This window comes from Stegodyphus dumicola, chromosome 2 (assembly GCF_044657685.1).
Source record: "Stegodyphus dumicola isolate Sdum_Otavi_A_Nest chromosome 2, ASM4465768v1".
NCBI classification, from domain to species: Eukaryota; Metazoa; Arthropoda; class Arachnida; order Araneae; family Eresidae; genus Stegodyphus; species Stegodyphus dumicola.
This window is the reverse complement of record NC_140769.1, coordinates 4,635,846-4,659,829: the sequence shown is the minus strand read 5'-3', so window position 1 is coordinate 4,659,829 and position 23,984 is coordinate 4,635,846. Positions and strand designations below refer to the sequence as shown.

Sequence of the window (23,984 nt, the reverse complement as noted above, 5' to 3'; positions counted from 1 at the left end):
AACAATGCCAGCAGCAACATACTGAATAATAAAATACATACACAAAATTGTTATGTAATTTTGTTGTAGGAATTCAGATTAAAAATTTTGTATTTTAAAAATAACTATTAGAAAGGGCATTTCATATGCAGTAATCTGCTCTCTGTTATTTATATTCTTCAATTTTTCATCATTTCCCAATAATCAAAGTGTTGAAGTGTAATGTATTGTTTTTACCCCCTCTAGGCAAAAATTTACGTTTGAAGTCAAGTGGTTTATTCCATTATCTGATGTTGTTCTTTCAGACTGTAATAGTGAGTATTTTTTATTTAAAGATATCATATTTATCAGAGAGGATCCTCCCTTTGATGTGCGTTATATTACAACCACCTATAATTTAGAAAAATCTAGCGCATTGGTAATTAGTAATCCAACAGAGATAAGAAACTGTCCTTTTCTTTTTCATAAGGTATGCATAGAAAGAGGGATCTTAATAATATGTAAAAGAAAACATTACAGGAAAATTCTGTTCCATAATTTTTTTTTTTTTTTAATTGGTGGGGGGGGTAGGACTTATTTGATCAGTTGCTGAATTTTTTAAATTATTATATCTTCTCCCTTTTATTTCCTTGTAAGAAGTAAAAGAAGTATTCTATTGGGTAAATTTGTAATAACAGTAATGCATTTTACATACATTATACATATTATATGATTACAGTTCTTCATAATTGAAGGTTGCCGTTGAGTTTTCTAAATTTTACTAAATTAATTTTGAGCATTGACTAATTTTGCCAAAGCAGTTGCAATGCCGCTTTAATTAGGAAGCACCAAAAAGAGCCTAATGCAAAGTCAAGGAGCATTGTGAGATTATAATTGAGAAAACATGTCTTTCATGTGGAAACCTCAAGTTTGTAAAACCTCAGGTTTTTGAAGTCAAATTCATGAACAAGGTTAGCATTGTTCTTATCTAATTCAAAATTTTATTCTAGGAGTCTCTTAAGAAATATTTTTAAAAAAATGCTGTAAAAAATGTATCATTCATATTAAATAGTTAAATCTAGCAAATTGCTTCATTTATTTTCATTTCTTGTGAATACATGTGTGTACTTTTTTTTTTTTTTTTTTTTTTTTGATTGGGGAAAATCAATTGCTCTTTAAAATGTACAAATGGAAATTTTGCAATATTTTATCAATAAATAGGTTCCTCCTCTTTGAGTTTGTGTGAAGTGTGCAACAGTTAACTTGATTATCCAAATAGTTAGCTCACTTTTCTCATTGGTAGCCTAATTTTTTGTCCTTAAATGAGCTAGTAATGTTTACTTTGTGTGGAGTATCTTATATTTTTATTTTATAATATGATAGTAATATTTGCTTCATTTAGATGATGATGTAATAAAAGAAAATTCGCCATTTGATATATTATCCCTAAAGTCAAGAGCTAGTAATGTTAGGGACCAAATATTAAAAGAAGAAAAAGGGAAGGAGGTAAAATTCTCTATTTTATGTAATAAAGAATAAATTATAAATATCAGTGTGGTTTTGTATTTGAAGTTACTAATAGAAAATATACATTTCTTTCCTTAGCGTCGAGTAGCAGGTAGAAATATTGACAAGCACAAGAAAAAGCTTGCAGAGCTGGTGAGTTATGATAGATGCATAATAATGGAACCATTTGATTTCAAAAATGCCTTTTGATTCTTTTACTATTATTTTCTTTTTTTACAGGAAGCCCAACTTGTCCTTGCATCACCAAATTTGCTTTTTCGCATAGGTCATAAATGTGGTAAAAGTTATACTTTTTTCCTGTCATCTGAATTTGAGCGATCTCAGTGGAATGAGGCAATAAGCATATTGCAGTCATCTGGTACTATGATTTTATGTATCTAATTTTTAATATTAATTATAATTAATTAAAAGTAGTGAATTATTGTATAAAGTAAGTAAACCAAAATTGAGCATAGGGAAATATATGTAAAATAATTAAATTAAAATGCCAAATAGGTTTCATAGACAAGTGTCATATGTCATCGTTTATCATTATCCGGCTTTGGGAAGATTGGATTAGCTAGAAGGATTGAGCCGTCTCTTTTGAGTTGGTAGCTGCTGCAGGGATTTCATAGATGAATCTTGCAAGATTATATGAGAAACATGAGCAGCATATGAAGACAGTGGGTGTCCACTCATAATATGTGAACAATGCTGTTATCACCCGAGAAAGGCAACCATAGCAATCACCCCAATATATATAGAATGATTAGATTATACATGGTAATCGTCCAAAGAACATTATGTAAGATCATATCCTAATTTAATTTTGGGGTATTCAAGTCATCTGTCAATGCACTAAACAATGTATGTTGATTTCCATGGATTTGATATAGTCATTAGCCATCATAATTCAACTGTTAGCACTAAAACATTGGGTAACATGCCTTACTTAGCAGGTGTGTTTATGACCTGATCAGGAAAATCACATTTTAAGCTGTTTTGACTATATGGATGCACTTATGTATGAAGAAGATTACATGAGGCTATAGATTCATTCTGTTTACAAGCTCAGAATGTACATTCTATTGTACAAATTAGTAGTAACCTTGCCATGATGTTGGATGTGATGTGTTCAAATACATAAGTACCACCAAAGTAAGTGAAGTTTTCCTTGATAGGAATAGTAGAGTCTTATTAGATTCAGCAACATTTTAAGTAATTCTACCCCAACAATATCTTTTCTTATATTATCACTTGTTACAGAATAGTTTGAAAGGATTGCTTCAAGATGTAACATTTTACTTGACGATCCAAAACATTGGTTCTGATTCTTAACTAGTTTTCTAACAGGAGTCATCGTTTGAATATCTTCTTGCCTCTAAATAATTTTCTAACTGCTGTATTCGTTATATCGTTTTCCCTCTGGAACTTCAATTTACTAATGTTTGAGTAGTGCATTGCCAGCACATTTACCGCTGCTTTATTTTTGTCTGCTGATGCGGCACTAATATTTGAGCTGTTGGCAATTAGGATTGAAGAGTGTCTATTTAGGGCACCAATTAACCCTCCAGTATTTTGCATCTTTTCTCGGATCCAGGTGATTCCAGAATTCTGCCCATTTTAATCATTCGCCCTTTGCTATTTCTTTCTCAACTTTTCTAGTAGCCTCAGCAAGTATATTTCATTTCAGGTCTGTGTTGTTCATCTTTAATGTTCTTTTATTCTATCTCTCTCCTCAGTCGAGGAATCAATGTTAAAATCTTTCCAAAATGGGACCCATTGTTTTTTTCTGTTTACCTCTAGTTATATAGATAGCTCTTTGCTACTTTAGTAATATTTTGGGGGGAGTCAAAAGTTTAACCTCAAAATCCCCATTCTTTAATTGAAGTTCATTACTACACAGATCTTCCAAATATTGTGTAAAGCGAGTCAAGTTTGCCTTTCTGAAGTTCCATGATCTCTTTGTCGGCCATTTCCATCTGCATATTAAGGGTGGTGATGACTCATTGCATTATCCAAAATTCTCCCATTACAAAGGTGCGATATCTGGTAACTGACATCTGTGAAGTCCAGAGCTGATTGTGTGCCAGCTGATCTTGATAGATATGTATTTTATTTATCATTAATGATGGTCAGTCCTAAATCCATCAGAATGCCTTCCACCTGTTGACCATTTGCATCCATGACATATGATCCCCAAGTCAGGCTCTTTGCATTAACGTCTCCAAGCAGAATGCCAAATCTGCCTAGGTGTTACCTATTTCACTAAATGAATCTGGGCCAATGATGATGGTGTCAGCATGATAAACATTAACCAGGACAAAAGAATGCTCAAGAGTGAAAATTTCTAGGGCCTGGACTTCTGTGTTGCCAGTATCTTGTCATATTTGTTGTATCCTTGCCTGTTGTCATATTTGCTGTATCCCATTAATTAAATATAGCTGTAAAAATGAGAAAAAAAAGGGGGAAGTTGTATTTTTATCTTCATCAGAAATAATTTTATATGTAAAATTTAATTAGAAATGAAAGTCCAGCTCCACATCTGTCCACTTTATCCTTTCTAATCGTTGTATAACCTTTAATGTTAAATTGATTCTTGTCATTTAGCCATGTTTCTTGCAGGCAGGCAATATGTGTATCATTTTCAGTTAGTAGGCATTATAGCTCATATCTCTTTAAGAGTGATGGCGAGTTGCATACGGAATAAATGTTGATTCTAATGACTTATAATATTTTTTTTTTTTTCCTGTTGTAATCCAGCAGGCCAATAAAAACAATCTATCAGCCAAGCAAGTCTTTATTTTTTTAAATTTTGGGGTCCCAAAACCAAGGTGCATGTCGTACATTTTATCTTCTTATACATGGAAAAATACAGTAATTTTAAAATACTAATTATGTTTTATATATTTGTAGATTGTCAGCTACAGCTATAATTATTTTAAGTAAACTGTACGATTAGTATTTAGCAAAATTTTTTCTTCAAATCATTCCTACTTCTAGTGCCATGTAATTTGTTATTTTATAACTTTGAATTATAATATTTCATTAACTACTTTTAATTATAATTAATTAAAAGTAGTGAATTATAGTATAAAGTAAGTAAACCAAAATTGAGCATAGGGAAATATATGTAAAATAATTAAATTAAAATGCCAAATAGGTTTCATAGACAAGTGTCATATGTCATCGTTTATCATTATCCGGCTTTGGGAAGATTGGATTAGCTAGAAGGATTGAGCCGTCTCTTTTGAGTTGGTAGCTGCTGCAGGGATTTCATAGATGAATCTTGCAAGATTATATGAGAAACATGAGCAGCATATGAAGACAGTGGGTGTCCACTCATAATATGTGAACAATGCTGTTATCACCCGAGAAAGGCAACCATAGCAATCACCCCAATATATATAGAATGATTAGATTATACATGGTAATCGTCCAAAGAACATTATGTAAGATCATATCCTAATTTAATTTCTGGAGTAATTTAAGAAGACAAAATATAAAATGTGTGTGTAACTTTATTTTTTGGCTTTGATTAGTTGTTTAAGATATAGTTTAATTTTAGGTACTGTTCAACAAATATTTTGTTATAAAGTTTCATTTATTTCTGTGACTATGAATGGTTTTGATTTTTAAAATACATAACTGTTGTATATTTTCTTGTCTTCTTTCTTATGTGAGTCTTTCCTTTCTTTTAGCAACAGCAACAAACACACCAATCAGTGCATATGAGTTACAAGCTTGGGTTACCTCATGCAGAAAGGTAAACTAAAAGTGGAATTTAATCGAATGATTTTAGCTATCTATTTGGATGCAAAGGCTGGTGTTAAATATGAATGCAAACCTTTTCAATGAAACTTTCTTAATTTTTGTTAGAATTAAAGTTTATAACTTTCTAAAAATTTTTGTAATGCTATAAATGTGGTTAATTCTATTGAATAAATTCTTTATTGCTTTTCTTATCTTGCTTTCACTTTAATTTATTAATAAACTAACTTTATTAATGATCCATTTTATGTTTTTGAGTAACTATCTTTTAACCATTATTCTGCAATGCCTTTCTGGTGCATTTCAAAATAATATTTAGCATCATCACAGATTACTTTTAAATGTATAAGTGCTTTTAACATCAGCTGCAAAACAGGTAAAGTTTAAAAAATAAAGCATATTTAAGTGTGTGTTTTTTCTATCAGATTTTAAAGTTTCAACAATATATATATATATATATATATATATATATACACTCACACATGAAAATATTAACAAATAATTAAATGTAAGGAAGGACTATTAAGAATCCTGCACAGAGGCTGCTATGTCATGAAAAAAAATTTTCATAACATAATGCTGCTAAGATATAATTTGTAAATGTTTATTAAGTTAAAATTACACAAATTAGCAAAAGAAAATAAAGTAACAAAATGGTGTATCATATATTGAGCATTATTCATGTTGCAAATTAGAAAATTAGAATTAAAAATGGAGTCAAAATAATATTTGCTGTATCCTGTTAATTAAATATAGCTGTGAAAATAATAATAATAAAAAACGGGGAAAAGCTGCATTATTTTCTTCAGGCCCTTACATTGTCAAAAGAACATAAAGCCTTCTTATGAAAATACACTTTTCTCTTCCATATATGTAAATATATATAAATTCAAACATTTTCAAAAAAAGGGCTTTATGTGGAACATTGATCCTTTGGGGCAAGGGTTCTCAACCGGTGGTACGCAAAGAAGCAAAGTATTTTTAACTATTAAATTCAAAAATTAAAACCCCAACATCCTGAATGAGTTTTTTCTCTAACACTCATAAATTTATGCGATCTGAGCTTTGTTAAAGAGTGGTGGTTGTGGTAGTAGTATTTTGTAGTGGTGGTACTAAAGACTTTCAATTTTTTGTTTAGATGGTATGCGTTAGTCAAAAGGCTGAGAACCGCTGTTTTGGAGGTCATCATGCTCTTTTAAAATATATTTTACAGGGTGTATCAACAAAATGGTAACAAACTTTCAGGAAAGATAGAGTACACCTAGACGATCGAAAATTACACAACAGTGTATGTTCGGAAACGCCTTCCTGGTGCGGTAGTGACGACACAAAACACAAGAAAGACATAAACAAGGTGAGAAAGCATGTTTATTACGCTTAGCAAGAAACCAAGAAATAAGAATAAATTCAGACAACTATTGTCATCAAAGAATGTGTTTGAAATTACACCTCGAACCATGATGCAGATCTCCAGCGCATGGAAGATTTGATGTTCTGGAAAATACCAGATGTGTCCCGGACTGATCAGCAGCTGCCACATTGCATGCAAGAAGTTTTTAACACTGTTAACAGGGGTTTTGTATGCCAGTGTTTTGACGTACCCACAGAGGAATTAGTCAATGCAAGTGCTTTCTGTTGATCTTGTAGGCCAATGCACCAGAACACCCTTGCCGATCTAATATGTTGCATTCAGGTGCTTGTATACCAACCAAAGCTGTTCCAACATTTTAGCTGTACTAAGCATAATAAGCCTGTCTTCTTACACTGTTCTCATCCTTCCTTTTTTGTGTCTTATGTCGTCACTACCACCGCAGGAAATCCATCATCTAGATGTACTATGTCTATCCTGAAAGTTTATAACCGTTTTGCTAAAACATCCTGTATATTAAAACATTTCTGTGGAATATCATTCTGCTAAATCATAACAAAATGCATTTAATTTAAAGTGGCATTCTAGCTAAGTTATTTTTTATTAAAGAATAGGTCCCCCCCCTTAAAAGTGAAATATTCCTAGAAACTTTTTATGTTATGAATGAGATATATTTTATGTTAAGTACAGTTACAACATTTACTGTAAGGAATTATGTAAAGTGGTTTATAATTTTAATTTTATAATTGAATTGCATTGTATATGCATTGCAAATATGCTTATCCCGTGATTTTTTTTAAAGCACCTAGGAACAAATCTTGGATCTTTCCTGTTGCGATCGGGTAAGTATATGTTGCTAAAAATTAGTTATATTTTAATTAAAAAATTTGATAGCTTGAAGGGTTAAACTTGGTTTGAAATTTAAGTTGCTTCCCCAAAAATCCCTCTAAGATTTTCAGTGTGATTAATTTTGATTATTTTAATGCATGTGATAAAAGGATAAAAATTCTTAAGAAATTTCTCAGTATTTCCTAGCTTGTAATAAACTATTTCATTGTTCATATTTTCATTTTCTTTTTAAGAATAGAATATTGCGATATAAATTGGTTGGTTATATCTCTTGTTATATGTTCTGTGCTAAACAACTGGTAGGTTCAGCCATCTCTGATGAGAGCTTAACCAGCCAATGTCCAGTCTGTGCAGGAATCTGACTCGCCAGAAAAATCAGCAAAATGAAAAATGATCAGGGAAAATATAAGCATGAAAATAATTATTTAAAAAATGCCTGAGAAATTAAACACATATGGATATATCCTATTAAATAATAAAAATTTCATGTTTTAAACAGTAACCAATAAGCAAAAATAACTCCATTGAAAAAGAAAGCAAATTTCTTATAGAAAGTACACTGGCAGGGAATATTAAAGAAACAAAATAAAAATTTGTGTTATTTGAATGATTATGCAGCTAGGAATATGGAAACGTGCACTAGATCTTTAGTTTGTCATGCCTAACATATCTTCATAATTCAGAAATGCCTATTTTTGCAAACTATAAGTTTAAATAAGAACATTCAAAGTGTTATAAAAAGTGAAGTAGGGGACGTTTGGTGTTAAAACTTTTTTGGGATACACACACACACACAAAAAAAAAAAAAAATTACTGTATTTCCTCAAGTATTTTTTCCTTTTTTTTAAATTAATTTTATCATCCAAAATTTGAGAGGGGAAAATATATGAATAATTGAAAGACATGTTTATATGCTACTCTTTAGGCTTTCATAAATAATTATAGAAGGTAAATGTGTATCCAATTCATAGAAATGGTAGACTGAATGTCAGTTTGTGTTTGCTTCTCTGTAATTGGTCTCTTTTGTATTAGGTTGGCATAAAGTTCCGCAGTTAGAAGGGAAATGTTTAATGTGACCTTCATTGGTAATTTGGAAAGGTTTGTCTTTGTTAGTAAGATGAAAACAATCACTACATGAGCGAACCCATTTTTAAATTTATGGAAGTTCATTCACACATAGATGAAGGGGACTATTATGCAAATATTTTTTAAGTTTTCAGAAACTGACTCTAAAAACAAAGGGGAAATACAGTTATAAGGGGTCATCCTTTGCCGAAATATAAACTTCCCTGAGATTTTTAATCGTGTATCAGATTGCCCAAGAGCTTCTATAGTTACAAAGTATATTCATGATTAATAGCCCCATAAAGCTGCTGGAGAATGCTAGGTGTGGGCTACAATGATATGAATCAGCATCCCACACATGTGGTATTTAAATTGTGGGTTCAAATCCATTTGGGGTCACAAAATTTTATAGTGGAGTCACAAAGTGGATAAAAATCTTTAAAAGTCTAAACTGGTACTAGTATATTACTAAGGGTCGATGCTCAGATTGTCATCACAAAATTGCTTTTGAATACATTTCCGTTAGCATGGGGTTGCACTGCCATAGGATTGGAATACCACTGCTCTATTGGATTTAGATCAGGAGAATAGGCAAATCATTCCTTTGCCCTCAAAGCAGTTGGTCATTGGTGCAGCATGATGAGGACAAGCATTATCTTCTATTAATTAAAAAGAAGTTATTACCAATTGCACTCCTAATGCCCAACCTTTAATAAAAAATAAAGGGCAATATTTTGATCTTTGACATAAAGATTAAGAAACTAATTTCTGTATATTTCAGCATGCATAGCCAAATAGGTAAATATATGCAAGCCATTCAAAATAATATCCTCCTATAAAATGATTCTGCCACCTTTGCACCAATATTTTGCATGGATGTTTTCAGGTTTAAAGCACGTGTTTTGAGTCTTTCAGATTATTACGTATCTTGAGTCACTTCATGAACAAAGACAAGACTTAGACTTTTTTTAATTACAGGTAAAGATGAAGATCTTCTTGTTGGAGACCTCCATATTGTAGTGCATAGCTTACATGGCTTAACAAGGCCTTCAGGTAATATTAAATAGGGAATTTGGATGAATTCCCTCTTTCTCACCCTCTCAAAATGTATCTAAGAAAAATTAAGGTGTTTGGGAGTATTTTTTTTAAGAAAGTAACATTTTATTAGTGTATAAAATGAAATTTGTTATACAAATTGGTAATATCTTTGATTATTCTTTGTTAATTTCTGAAAAATTGTCATATAATAATATAACAATTTTTCAGAAATTATTGATTTATTATGTTGTTAAAAAGGGAGATTAATTGTGGTATTATCATAAATTTTTAATGTAAAAATAAGTAATTGTTTCAGATATAAAACCTTGAATGTAGATTTTAATGACAGCCATTTTATTATTGAATATTTGCTCTAAGTTGGAATTTTCAATCACTCAATGGAAGACAATTTAATTTTAATGAAGTCTGGTAATTATTCATGGAGGAAAAAGTATTTTAATCATCTCAGTAATTGCTGAGACTGTTGCACAATCAGGGTTATTGCGAAAACAATATACAGCTTTCAATAATTTATAAAAAAAATTTGCATTGGGAATGATAACATGATAAAATTGTAGGGAAACAAAAGATTTTCCCAGCATTCTTAGTGATGACTTGTAATATTTCTTGGTATGCAAAATTGTTATGCCTATACAGAAGAAGGTGTTTTGTGTTTACCAATTTGGCAAAACCCAATCTGTTAGTGTGATTTTTTACAAAGTTTCAAAAATTCTCTTCCATACAGGAAATCTGTATGCTTTCTTTACAAGATATTTATAAGACGTTTGTGCAAGGTAAAAGCCCTGAGAAACCTCACATGTCTTTCAAAAAGGAGATCTTATGCATACAATCTTATAAAAATATGTGTTAGAAGAAACAGTGGCAGGCTTTAAATACTGGTACATAGCCAACTTGTAACATCATTTGCATAAATCCAAAGTGAAAAATAAGTTCAATGATTTTTTTTATGAGCATTAGAGTATGACCCTAATGTATTAAAACTGAGTGGGAATGTTTTTAACATACTTTTTACCATTTAAAAACTAATAAATCACCTATGTAAAATGCTTTCAGCATACTATATATAAAAAAAATTATAAATTTTAGGTTATTGCATATTAAATCAGAAAAGAATATCATTGAATGACATTAAATGGGAGGGGCAAATCAACTTTGAATTCTTTTTATTTTTAACTGACCTCTCAAAAAAAGCCACTATAAATGGCAAAAATCCCAAATTTTGAAGTGAAATATATCAGACAAATTTTTATCACCTGGCAGTCAAACGTTTTGTATTGTAGAATGAATATACAGTGGCACCTCAGAATAAAGAATTGAAGTCCGACTTTGAAGTAATTCCAACTTGACATATATTCTTTTCGGATGTGAAAATTTTTGTTTGGTGTACAGTATTTGTTTGGAATACAACTCCAATTCTATGAGCCACGACTACACATGCTACCCATAGTTTAATCTTCTGAGACAATAAATAAGAATTTTCACACAATTTTTGTGATTTTACATAACTATTTTGTAAATTCGTTAGCAGCGAGTTTAAAAAAAAATTAATAAGAAGAGTCAAGTGCTGAAATAGTTAAGATCACCATGAGATGAAAAAAATAGACTGATATATGAAAAGTATGAAGATGACATACATATCTGGGACTGGGGCCGAGAAGGATGGTATTGACGACAGGGAAAAATAAAGGTGCTATTAAGTCAGCTAACAGTGTAAAGCAGGTGAAATTGATTACCAAACAAAGATCAGAAACTAGGATAGAGAAATTGCTTATGATCTGGATAACAGAAAAATATTTATACTATATGGTATTTCATATATGTGCAGTATGTATTTAACACATGGCATTTTCATTTTAGTATTAAACAGTATTATAATAATAACAATAGGATTTTTTTATAAGAGTGGATGATTAGTTTCTTTATTCAGGGTTCGTACGGTCCTTAAGAGTCCTTGAAAGTCCTTAAGTATTTTTGAATCAATTTTTGGTCCTTAAAAGTCCTTAATTTCAACAAAATTCGACAGGAGGTCCTTAATTTTAATCATCTGAATTTTCTGTCTGTTTTTATGACTGCCATTCTGAATGTGAATTAGCATTTTGGATAAATATTTTTGGCGATTCATTGACAAAATGGGTGAATAGGTTCATGGGTTATAATTTGTTTCTATTTCTAATATAAACGGTGGGATACTCAAGTTTCTGAGCAAGAAGTGAAACATAAGCATTTCAAAATTATTTTATTTTTTTTAATGAAGAGCTCTTAAACAACATTTCACGTTTGGGAATGTAAATTCTTTATTAGATGGTTTCAAATTTGGCGACTTATCAATATTTTAGCGATTTTAAGATCAATTTCCATAGAAAACTTCGGAAATCTGGGGATTTTTCGACGATATTTTTTAAAAATATTATAACTTTGATCAATTTCATTAAAATAATACTAATACATCAAAATTTTATTCAAGAAATAACATTAAACTTAAACATTTTTATTTTCGCTATCATATAAAGTGACATTACTTTCGATTTTGGCAACTTATTATACAATATTTTGAATCTGAAAAATAAATAAGGTAATAAATACTTTAGCACAATTTATGAAACAATTCTTAGCAAAAGAAAAATAGCTATGTAATTAATTAAAACTGCCTTCGTTGTAATTTTTTCATGGTGAGAGTTTTTCCCATGTAGTTGTCTCAATATGCGTCAGTTTTCTCTATGAAATTAATTTTATACTTTTCCCTCTGATTTTTTTAAAAAATATTTCAGCCTTTTTGCTGTTACAAAATTGGTTGGGGTAATTTTTCTTCGGGATTTTTGACTCTGCAACTTGCAATGTTTATAAGGATTTTAAGGCAAGATTTACGGTCCCATGAATATAGAGGATTCCAGGCAAATGTCTTCATGGCATTAACACGTAATGGATGTGTTTTACAGAAAGTTTGTGATAAACTTTTACTTTTGGGAGAATTTTTTGAAAAACAAGGAAAACATAATATTTAAATGTTTTATTTCTGATACTAGATTTTTTTTTTTCTTAATATGTTTATCTTCCCATTGTTTTCTCTACTTTTCACTAGATACAGGCATGGAAAATATCAAAAATGCTTCTAATCTTATCACATGGACAAGCAATTTATGGAAAGGAATTTTTCTATTAATAAAGAAATTGAAAACTGACAATTTAAAAGATTAATCTGATATATCTCAATGCATCGTCAGTGGCGTAGCTTGGGTGGGGCAAGGGGGGACATCTGTCCCCGGACGCAACATCCATGGGATGCCAAATCGATGTTACGAAATTTTAGAATGAAATGTTTTTCATTCTTAGCATACAGGAAGGGGCACAAAATCTTCAATTGTCCCTGGACGCTGAAAACCTTAGTTACAGCTTTATGCATTGTACACAGGGCTGGCATTATGCATTTTCCAACCTGATGCAATCTCTCTGGATCTTAAATTCTAAAATTTTGCCATTTCTTGATTTTATTGCTCGGTGTGTCACTAAATTCTAAAAATTCTGCTACATCGGCTCTGCAACCGGCCCATACCGTATATCATTTTATATTTATTCTGAATGTTCACATCACTAAAGAAATAAAATTAGCATCTTTTCCTATAAAATCTATGTGTACTTTTTTAGAATAACAGAAATCTTTAATTAAATCCAAAAATTCTAAAATGAAGAGGAAACATATTGAAAGTATTGAAAAAGAAAGAAAATTATTCTTCAAAGATATGTACAGTTGTTATTATGTAAATTAAGCAGTTGTGTATAATTTCAGCCTTTGCTATAATTTTTCCTCTCTGTTTCCTCACCAAAAAGAAAATCGCCTAGATAATTTTTAAACTAAGGTTTTGGAGTTGTAAGACAGAATTTGTTTCTTCCCTCCGCTTCCACCCTGAATTAATTCCTACCACCTCTGATAATTTGTAATTTTTTTTTTTTTTTTTTTTTTTTTTTTTTGTTATCGTTGCTGATACTTGAATTTGTTACGCAATAACTAGGTTAAGAGTAAGACTTTGATGTCCAAATTACGTGATACTGAATGCAAATAAATTGCTGCACAGTAGCCTTCCTCGGAGGCATCACAAAATGCACAAATATCAATATAGCTTACGTCAGGAATCAAAACAAATCTCGGTATTTTTAGTTGTTGAATAAGATGTAAATCATTTCAAAGACTCTTCCATTTGTTAGCAATCTCATCACTAACAGGCTCATCCTACGATAAATAGAGTTTCCACATGTCTTGTATCAAGACCTTGACATAAATAATACTAGGAGCAAGTCAACCCGATGGGTCAAATATTTTCGCTAAATCAAAAAGGATATCTCTTTTAGTGTATTTAAACTTTTCTCCAAAAATGAACACAGAAAAGTTGAAGTAGTCTACTTTGATTGAGCTATTGTCTTGAATTTTCATTGCCTCAGAATCACTTCTCGACTCCTTGGGTATATTGCTTAACACTGACAAGTCATTGGATGACCATTTACGCAGAAGAAATCCTCCATGTTCTAACATTCACAAGAGTTGATTTACTAGATTTTTGCACTCTTCAATGTTTTGAGCACCTACCAAACAATCATCTACAAAAAAGTTTTGAAGTACAGCCGTTGAAGCTAAAGGATAGTTATTCTGTTCATCATAGGCAAGTTGGTATAAAGCATGAGTGGCCAAATATGGAACAGAGGCAGTGCCATATGCGACAGTATTAGTCGAAATTCTTGAATAGGATCACTTGGATTGTCCTGCCAAAATATTCTTTGAAAGTTTCTATCTTCTTCATTAACTAGAATTTGTGTAAACATTTTCATGATATCAGTTGTGACAACTACTGGATAATATCTGAATTTGATCAAAACTGAAAACAGCTCTTGTTGTATTCTAGGACCTATCATCAATATGTTGTTAAGAGATAGTCCTGATGAAAACTTACTAGTAGCATTGAAAACCACACGTATTTTACTCGTAGAGCCAGATTCCTTAATTATTGTATGATGCGGCATGTAGTATGCCTGACTTGAGGACTTTGAACTAAGAACTAGTTCCATGTGCCCGAGATCCAAGTATTCTTTCATTAATTGTTTATACATCTCATATGTATCAGGGGAACTTAAGATATTTCTCTCTAAAGATTTAAATCTTTGTAAAGCAAGATCTTTAGAATTACTCAACCTTGAAAGGTTATCTTGAAATGGAAGTGTCACTATATAATGACCATTTTGATCGCGGAATTGTGTTGTTTTAAAGAATTCTGCACATATTTTATCTCCACTAGAGATACGTTTGACTTCAGAAATAGAGTCTAAAGACCAAAATCTTTCAACTAATTTGTTTGTATTAAACTGAAGATTATTCACTGTATAAGTGTTAGTTAGATTTGAATGATCAGGAATATTGTTCCCGGATATGATCCAACCCAACTGAGAGCAAATTGCAAAGGACAATGATTGTCCTCTTTTCATGATGTCTCCCTTAAGCATAGTAAAAAATGCATTTACGCCTAACTAAATATCAATAGGTTTTCTGTCATAGAACATAGGATCAGCTAAGACTAGATCGTCAAAACGATTCACAATTTTAGAAGAAAGCAACATATTAGGCACATCTGAAGTTATCTTTGGAATCATGAATGCGTATGTTCAAAATTTGGAGTTTGACTCAAAGTGCGGGGTAAAGATCAATTCCACTTCTCCACTTGTTACAGTATTGAATAAACCAAGGCACGACACTTCAATTTTTTCGTTAAGTCTACCTAACTTTAGTTTTTTGGCACACTCTTCACTTATGAAGCTAGCTTCACTGCCACAGTCTAGTAAAGCCCTGCAGGAGATGGCTTTACCATTGGAATCACTACCTTTAATGACAGCAGTACGCAGTAATACACGTTTTGACACGTTCACCTTTAGAATAACTAAATTGTCCTGTACATGTGCTGGCATTTGTAACGACTTCATTCTTTGGTAAGAACACTTCGGCACTGGTGTAGAGTGAGAACGTGTGTTTTGGTTTCTTATTTTCACTATTTTTTCAAAATTAAAGATTTTGATCAAAGTGAAGAACAGTATGATGAGGCAATTTACACGTCATACATTTATGTAAGCTACGAAAATTTTTCACTAAATGAGGCTGAGAAGATAAACAATTAAAACAAAGTTCGTGTTTCTTAATTTGATTCTTTTTTGGACACTTAAGTTTAAAAACCTACCACATTTGTAAAGAGAATGATCTTCTTTGCACATCATGCAACTGTTTTTACTTGACACTAAAGAAGTTGCTTTGGAATTAGAAAATTTCCTAAAATCTTTAGATTGGTTTCTACTATTCTGAAGGGTTCTAGTGTGGTCCTTTAGAAACTCGAGTAAATTATCTAAAGTACCTAATTCATCTTTTATCAAAGTTCTTTCCCACCAAAATTTTATGTTTTTATCTAATTTCTCAGTTATCAGATAAACAAAAAGAACATCAGAAAGATCAGAAACTTCTAGCTTAAGAGTTCTCAAGGAACGTACACATTCATTCACTACATCACTACAATGTAAAATAGCTTGTGCTGATTCAGAAACATTTCGCAAATTAAACATTTTACGGATTAATGCATTAGTTAACTCTCTTTTATTACAATAACGTTCCTGTAAAAGTTGCAAGGCTATATCGTAATTAACATCAGGTATTGGAATAGACTCAATAATAGACAGTCTTTTTTTTTTTACAAGAAGCCTTTAAATATTGAAACTTCTGACATTTAGAAATATTTGGATTGTTATCTACACTTGCCTTAAAAAGATCATAGAAACTAATCCACTCTTCTTTATTTTCCCCTGTAAAGAAAGTTCTAATTTTGGTAATCAAATGTCAGGTGAATTTACTTTTGCTACACAACTTGTTTCTGTAATTTTTTATTTATTGTTATCCATAATTCATCTAAAGTTTCTTGTACTGTTTGTTGCTCCGTAATGAATGTATCACAATCTTTTTCAGGACACACCAAAAATTTCCTCAAATATAGAGCGAAATTCACTGTTAAAAACATTTAGTTTCGTTTCGAACAATTTTACCTCTAAAATTTCTGCTTGTTCTAAATTTAAATTTACCTTGCCTTTAAACATTATTATATAGCTTTTTAGAACTTTCTTTTTAGTTAAAACTGGTTTAAAATCAGCCATTAAGAATAATAATAAATATTATACTAACAACTTTAGCAAAAGAAGAGGGAAAAATTGGTACGTACTCACCTCAATGCTGAGGTTTCTACACTACACCATGCCACACGCACAATCCAGAAATGGAAACTGATTCCACCTCGGATGTTACACGCATAATGCACAAATCGAAACTGATTTCACTACGGATGTGACATGCATAATCCACAAATCGAATCGAAAGTACACTACGCTGACTATTAATCCACAAATCGAAAGTGATTTCACTTGCTAATTTAAATAAATCACATATATCCAAAACTCGCTGATTCTTCTCTGCGGTCGCACGTACCAGAAAATGATTAAGCATAAGTTCACAAAAAGAAAAAGTAAGCAGGCAGAGACACATTGGTAATTCGTTTGGTAACAAAAAATACTAAACATATGTTATTTATTTATTCTCAATGTTTTTCATGACTATTAATTAGCTTATTTATTTAATTTTCAGATGTATATTTATGTTTTGAAGTTGATTCTTACGGGCATTTCTTTAATAAAGCAAAGACAAAAACTTCTTACAATTCCATGGAACCTGTTTTTAATCAGGTCAGTGTTGTTTAGAAAATCTTACCTTAAGATTGTACAATAATTTGAATTTTATAATTTATATTTATTATTAGCTGTAAAGAAAAAGAAAGGAGTTAACAGTATGTTGAACAACAAACAGCCTAAAAATTGAATAACGACATAGTTGATAGTTCTATTAAAAATGAAAAAAAAAATGTATAATTACTGCCATTCAAGCTTTTCTTGGAGTGATGAAAAGTAATTTTAACTAAATTTTTTAAAAAATTGATATTTTGAATTTATATGCTATTTTATCTCATTATTTGCAATTATTTACTATATGAAGGAAAATAACAGTAATAACACATTGAATTTGATTTTCTAAATCAGAATTATATTTTGTAACTAATTTCTTTTATTCTTCTATAAAACAAAAATTAGAATTTCAGATTACATAATTGCTTTATATATATATATATATCATAGCTGTTGACTGTCCTGGTATATCATCACATCTCTCGGTCTGCTGGTAGAACATTGAACAGAACTAGTTTTTTAAATTTCGTCCTTTGCTGAAGAAAGTATTTCCCAGCAATGAAGGAAATTTATTGAATTATTGAAATCTAAATTGTGCAAATTTCATCCCATGTGATTTTCATTATAATTTTTCTTGTTAAATTTTAATTAATCTGAATTGTTTTAATGTACTGTAGATATTTGTTGAACTTTTTATGAAAATTCAACCAGTGTTTAACTGGTTAATATTCAAATTTTTGTTTTATGCCAATAAATAGTTCATTATTATGTTTACCCACACAGTAGAATTTATGTTAATTATTAACTTTATTTTCATCGTATTTAAGTCTGATAGATAAAGCTTTTTTTGCCAACTTGGTTTCTTTTATGAAAGTGCAAGAGTGTTAATGAAATCAGCCACAAGACATAGCATATAGAATATTTAATTAGATATGAACATATTTAGTATCAGAACCATATGATAAATAGTTCAATAACTGTAATCATGCATTATAACGTGAATTTGCAGTTCTTTTAAAATATCATCTCTGCAATTAAAAAAACTTCTTGCTTTTTTCTGGAAGAGCTCCCAGTTTTCCGTATTTCGAAGTTAGCAGCTGTGATATATAAAGGAGAGAGAGAATTATTTTTTCTCCTTTAATTCAGATTAAATTTTTGCATCTGATAAGCGTAATGCATAATGCAGTTAATTAGCATAATGCAAATTACATTTTTGCATAATAAGCATAAATAAATAAACATTTTTATTGCTTTCTATAATAGCAGTATTACTGACACCCTATTAAGAGTTGTTAACCAAAACTATAATTTATACAGTCAAAAGTCGTTAATCCGGACTCGTCGGGACTTCGGCGATTCCGGATTATCAATTTTTCCAGATTATAGATTATCAGTTTAAATCTGGTAAGATGGCATGCAGAAATTACAAAATTAAAAATATGAAACCGTAATTTAGGAAATTAAGAACAATTATGGTCTAAAGGGTATCAAAATTTACAAAAAGAAAAAGCTTAATACTTATTTGTTTACTTTATTAAACGTTTCTTTCAATGTAAGTTGTTTAAGTTGCTTCGTTTCATGTGATAATACTTTCTCTTTATTAAACAAACATAATTTCTTGTTTAGTTACAAAGTTCCACTGTTCAAGTTCTATAATTGCTGTGTCGAGAATACCGACTAATTTGTCAATTGAAATTTTTTCATTTTCAATAACCTCTGTTACTTTCTTCAATATCGGAAGCGAATTATAATGATGAGGAACTTGTTTTAAATCATATCAAAGACGGAATACATTGAGATGAAATACTACATTTACTAAGGATTTATAAGCCAAATAAAATAAAAATATCTGCCCTGAAGATAAGAATAGTGCTGACAGATCAACTTCCAATGTACTGCGCGCCGCGGCGTTCCCCCCGTCGAGCAGCGTGAAATTGATAAACAGATTTCGGATTTCAAAACATACTTTCACTTTAGATCCTTTACATATTAGCAAATATATATCGGAAATTCTATTTGATATAATCGAAAGTTCAAGCTTATTACTTTTATAAAATTGCTCTAACAGTCTGCAAAAAATAATAAGCCAGATCCAATTCAAAGATTAAGGAACAACGCAATCTGCAACATTAACTGAATTAGATAATTTTAGCTTAGCTTATATCGTCCGTTATACATTAAACGCGCATGCGTAAACGTTTTATGCGCACGCGCACATGCATATTCGCAGCCGTAAAGGTCTTACGCGCACACGTAAACGCCTATGTGCATATGTCAGCGCGACGCATGCGCAGAAAGTTTGTAGCTTTGAGGTCCGGATTATGGGTGTCTGAATTAACGACTTTTGACTGTATTATCAATATAGTTATTTTTAAGCTAGAAATCTAATTTTGTAACATTAGTAATATAGATAGATAATTTAATGGACACTAATCTGTATAAAATTTGATGAAATAAAAGTTATGTTAATGAAATATGTATGTATAAGTATTAAAAAATGAAACACAAGTAAGAGATTTATGTTTAGCTGAGCTATTTGTTTGATGCATCTAAACAGTCAGTTTCAAGCAACGCTTTCTGCTTTCTTTTCAACAATGACCAGAGGCACATAGAAAAAAACTGATGACTTTTTATGAATGATATCATACACTTGGTAGATATGTGGTTTATATGTTATGTTGCTTACTTCGGTGTAAGTTACATTGCTTTGTTGAATTTGGTATGGTGATTATCATAGATCCTCTGAGTGACTGGATACAGATAAGTGTCCAAGGTATTTTCCAAGTTATCTCTCCATCCTTACTAGGTGCTCTTGCATGTGTGAAGATGTATAAAAATATTTAGTTATATCGTTCACAAGTCTTCTGAGGAGCTACAACTTGAATTCAGACTGCTGCTGGGCTGAACTGTGCGAAATGACCAAATGAACATCTTCGCCTGAAGCAGCCAACATTTGGAAACAGATATGGTGATGCCTTATATATGTCTCCCCCCCCAAAAAAGGCTAACATTTCACAAATAAGGTCACAAAACCCTTCCTCCTCAACCACACTCAACTGATCTGTACCCAATAGATAATCACATTAAGATAAGGATATCAGTGAAAAAATAATTAAAAAAATTGTAACCATCACTTGGATAAGTTTATTTACAGTCAGAGGTATTCTGGAAATAAATTGTCACACCTAATATATGAAAGCTATTTAACCTTTCCAAAAGTATGAATTACTGTTTACTGTTGGCAACATCACAATCTACCCATGTTCAGGAAAAGTATGAAATAATCTAATAATTTGATGGACCCTCACAATGGTTGCAGAAGGACGCATTGTTTGATCCACTGGTTAACTTGCAGTTGATAGATTATCCAGCCTCCATTTTAGGATTATAGATCCATAGCTTCATCTTGTATTTATTTCATTTTACATTCATTTTTTAATATGGTCTTAATTTTTATTTGACTATATTTAGTTACAGTGTGGTTTGCAACCGAGTTTAATCATCTCACTAAAATCAACAAATGTATGTTAAAGTTGTTACTTGTCCTTCTGATTTTGAGATATATATTCAGATCAGGTCTATATATTAATATGACAGAAAGGAAAAGATCACTTGCCATTGGTTAAGCTTTGAGCATGTTGTAGGTGACAATATGAATTTCTCCAACTCCTTCTGAATTTCAGTAGAGAACTCCAAGGGAATCAAAGGGTTTTTAATTCCTCTTTGCCTGCTACCATTCTTCGAGAGGATTTTCAGCTCAATGATATTTCAAGTAATAATAAGATATAATTCTCTTTGTTTTCGAAAACTGAAGGTCCAGGAATAATAGTTAATTATGTGGAAAAATGGTTACAATTTTTTTAATTATTTTTTCACTGATATACTTATATGTAGTGTGGTTGAAAAAAACTGCATAAAAAATTGTAATAAAAGTATTTGTCTGAATTAATAGCTTAGCATAAAACAGAGAACAGTTAAATGCTTTTTTGAATCTGTAATATTTAATGTATTTAAAAGAGTGTGTCTTGTAAAATAATTACCCACTAAAGGATACACGGTAGCTGGCGACGATGGATGTGTGATTTTTTAAAAAAATGTGCCTAATGCAATCTGAGTAAGGGTATAGGGGATTCTCCAAAGACGGCTCAAGTTAAAAGCTTTTATAATATTTTTTTCTTTTGGAAGGTCATGGAGCAGCTTGTAACTGAGTTAATAGTGCAGAATGGAGCTCTAATGGAGAGACTTACTTCAGTTATTACTTCACAAATGGACAATTCGAAACTTTCAGTTCAGTTTTAAAAATATAATGAACACAAAGAACAGTTTGATTTGTTTCTAGAGAGATTCAAAAGTTATTTAGATATACAAAATGTTTCACTGGATAAGCGTGGGAAAGTATTGATTTCTAGTTTGTCTGGAAAAATGTATAGTCTCTTAAAAAACTTGCTAGCTCCTGATAATCCTTCCGATAAAGATTATGAAGTGTTAAAAACAACACTGAGAAATCATTTAAATCCTAAGCCACTTATAATTCCTAGCAGGCATGTATTTTTAAATCGAAAGCAGCACGAGGGGGAAACAATTAGTGTATATATAGCAGAGTTAAGGTCACTTGCCATACCGTGTGCTTATGATCAGGATATGTTAAATACAATGTTGCAAAATGCATTTGTTAGTGGGCTTAGAGATAGGGTTATTCTGGATAGAATTTTTGAGCAGGATAATATCAGTTTAGATGATACTTTAAAAATAGCTTTAGCAATGGAAAAAGCATTAAAAGGTGCAAATGAAATAATAGGGAAATCATCGTGCCAGGAATAAAGTCAGTCGCTCCAAAACAAAAGTTTGAAAAACAAAACTTCGCAGCTAAGAGTGCTAAAGGAAAATTGTGTTCGTGATGTATGGGGACTGACCATGATAGCAATTCTTGTAAATTTAAGACAAGTATCTGCAGATTTTGTAAGAAAATCAGACACTTTGAAAGAATATGCTACAGTGCTAAAAACGCTGAAAGAATGAAAGCGAAACAAAAACAATTAAATGTAGGAAATGAAAACACAGTTCCTATAAACAGCAGACATTCCAGTGAGGTGAAAAATAGGAAACCGCCCATAATGGTCCAAGTGAACATAGATGGAAAACCGGTTGCTCTGGAACTGGATATAGGAGGTGCAGTATCGGTAATGAGTTTAAAAAAATTTCCGGAAAATTTCAAAAAAGAAAATTAAAAATACAGGTCTGGTATTTAAAACATATAATGGAGAAAAACTGATACCTTTAGGATTTACTACAGTTAAGGTAGAATATAAAGGTCAAAATAAAAACTTAAACATTTACATTGTTAAAGAAAGCCTTGATACAATATTTGGTCGAGAATGGCTTTCAGAGATAAATTTAAATTGGTCCTCAATAAAGTCAATTTCTGTCTCTCAAAAGAGTAGTTTAAATAAATTATTGGAACAATATAAAGAGATTTTTGACAAAAAATTAGGAGAGATAAAAAATTATGAGGTTCAACTTGAATTGAAGCCAAATGCTTCAACAAATTTTGGTAGAGCTAGGCAAGTACGATTTGCGTTAAAGGGCCATATAGATGAAGAAATTGATCGCTTGGAAGAAGAGGATATAATCAAAAAGGTTGAAATGTCGAAATGGGCAACTCCGGTAGTACCAGTAGTTAAGCTGGATTGCTCTATACAGCTGTGTGCCGACTACTCGGTGACAGTAAACCCAAATATTGTTACACCTCAACACCCTTTTCTGACCATACAGGAACTATTTTCATGTTTGAGCAGGGAAAATATTTTTCAAAAATTGATTTTAAACATGCTTATTTACAAATGAAAGTACACCCAGAGACTCAAAAATTGCTAACAATAAACACACAGAAGGGATTATATAAGTGTAAGAGATTAATGTTTCGGTTAAATGCAGTGCCAGCAATCTGGCAATGTTACGTAGACGAACTAGTCCACAGAACGGAAGGGTGTAAGGTCTTCATGGATGATGCGCGGATAACGGGGGTGGATGATGAAGCACATTTAAATACTTTAAAAATTTCTTTGAAAAATGTAAAACTCATGGACTAAAATTAAATTTAGAGAAAAGTAAATTTTTTCAGGATGAGATAAAATACTTAGGTCATAAAATTGATGCTAATGGTTTACATTAGACTGATGAAAAAATATCAGCGATTGCAAAAGCCCCAAGGCCCAGAAATGTCCAGGAAATTCAAAACTTTTTGGGATTGTTTAATTTTTATGGAAAATTTTGCCCTAAATTAGCTACAATCGCAAATCCTTTATATCAATTACCAAAGAGAAACTCAAAATGGGTTTGGATGAAAGATAATCAGGAGGCTTTTCTAAACCTTAAAAAAGAATTGTGTTCACAAAAAGTTCTAATGCATTATGATTCAAAATTGCCCTTAATATTGGCATCTGATGCATCACCAGTAGGGTTAGGTGCAGTATATTCTCACGAACTTCCTGATGTAACAGAAAGGGCCAATTGCATATGCTTCAAGAACACTGAGCGCTGCCTGAGATAACGACTGACCTGACTTTGTTGTAAAAATCTTACAGTGTTAATAGTCATCCTGGCAGAAGGGAATATTTCCTCCGTGTAAAAATATAAATATAAATATTGCATGGGCATA

General features: G+C 31.3%; 1 protein-coding gene across 1 annotated transcript in view; it reads left to right on the top strand.

The window, feature by feature from the left end:
• RhoGAP1A (Rho GTPase activating protein at 1A) overlaps positions 1-23,984 on the top strand; it is a 116,830-nt gene that overhangs the window by 70,000 nt on the left and 22,846 nt on the right. Inside the window, exons 10-17 of the mRNA XM_085810393.1 lie at positions 226-293; positions 1,361-1,464; positions 1,564-1,617; positions 1,705-1,843; positions 5,166-5,230; positions 7,407-7,446; positions 9,497-9,571; positions 17,232-17,329. Of these exons, the coding sequence (XP_085666519.1) occupies positions 226-293; positions 1,361-1,464; positions 1,564-1,617; positions 1,705-1,843; positions 5,166-5,230; positions 7,407-7,446; positions 9,497-9,571; positions 17,232-17,329 (643 nt within the window). The remainder of the gene's footprint in view (positions 1-225; positions 294-1,360; positions 1,465-1,563; positions 1,618-1,704; positions 1,844-5,165; positions 5,231-7,406; positions 7,447-9,496; positions 9,572-17,231; positions 17,330-23,984) is intronic.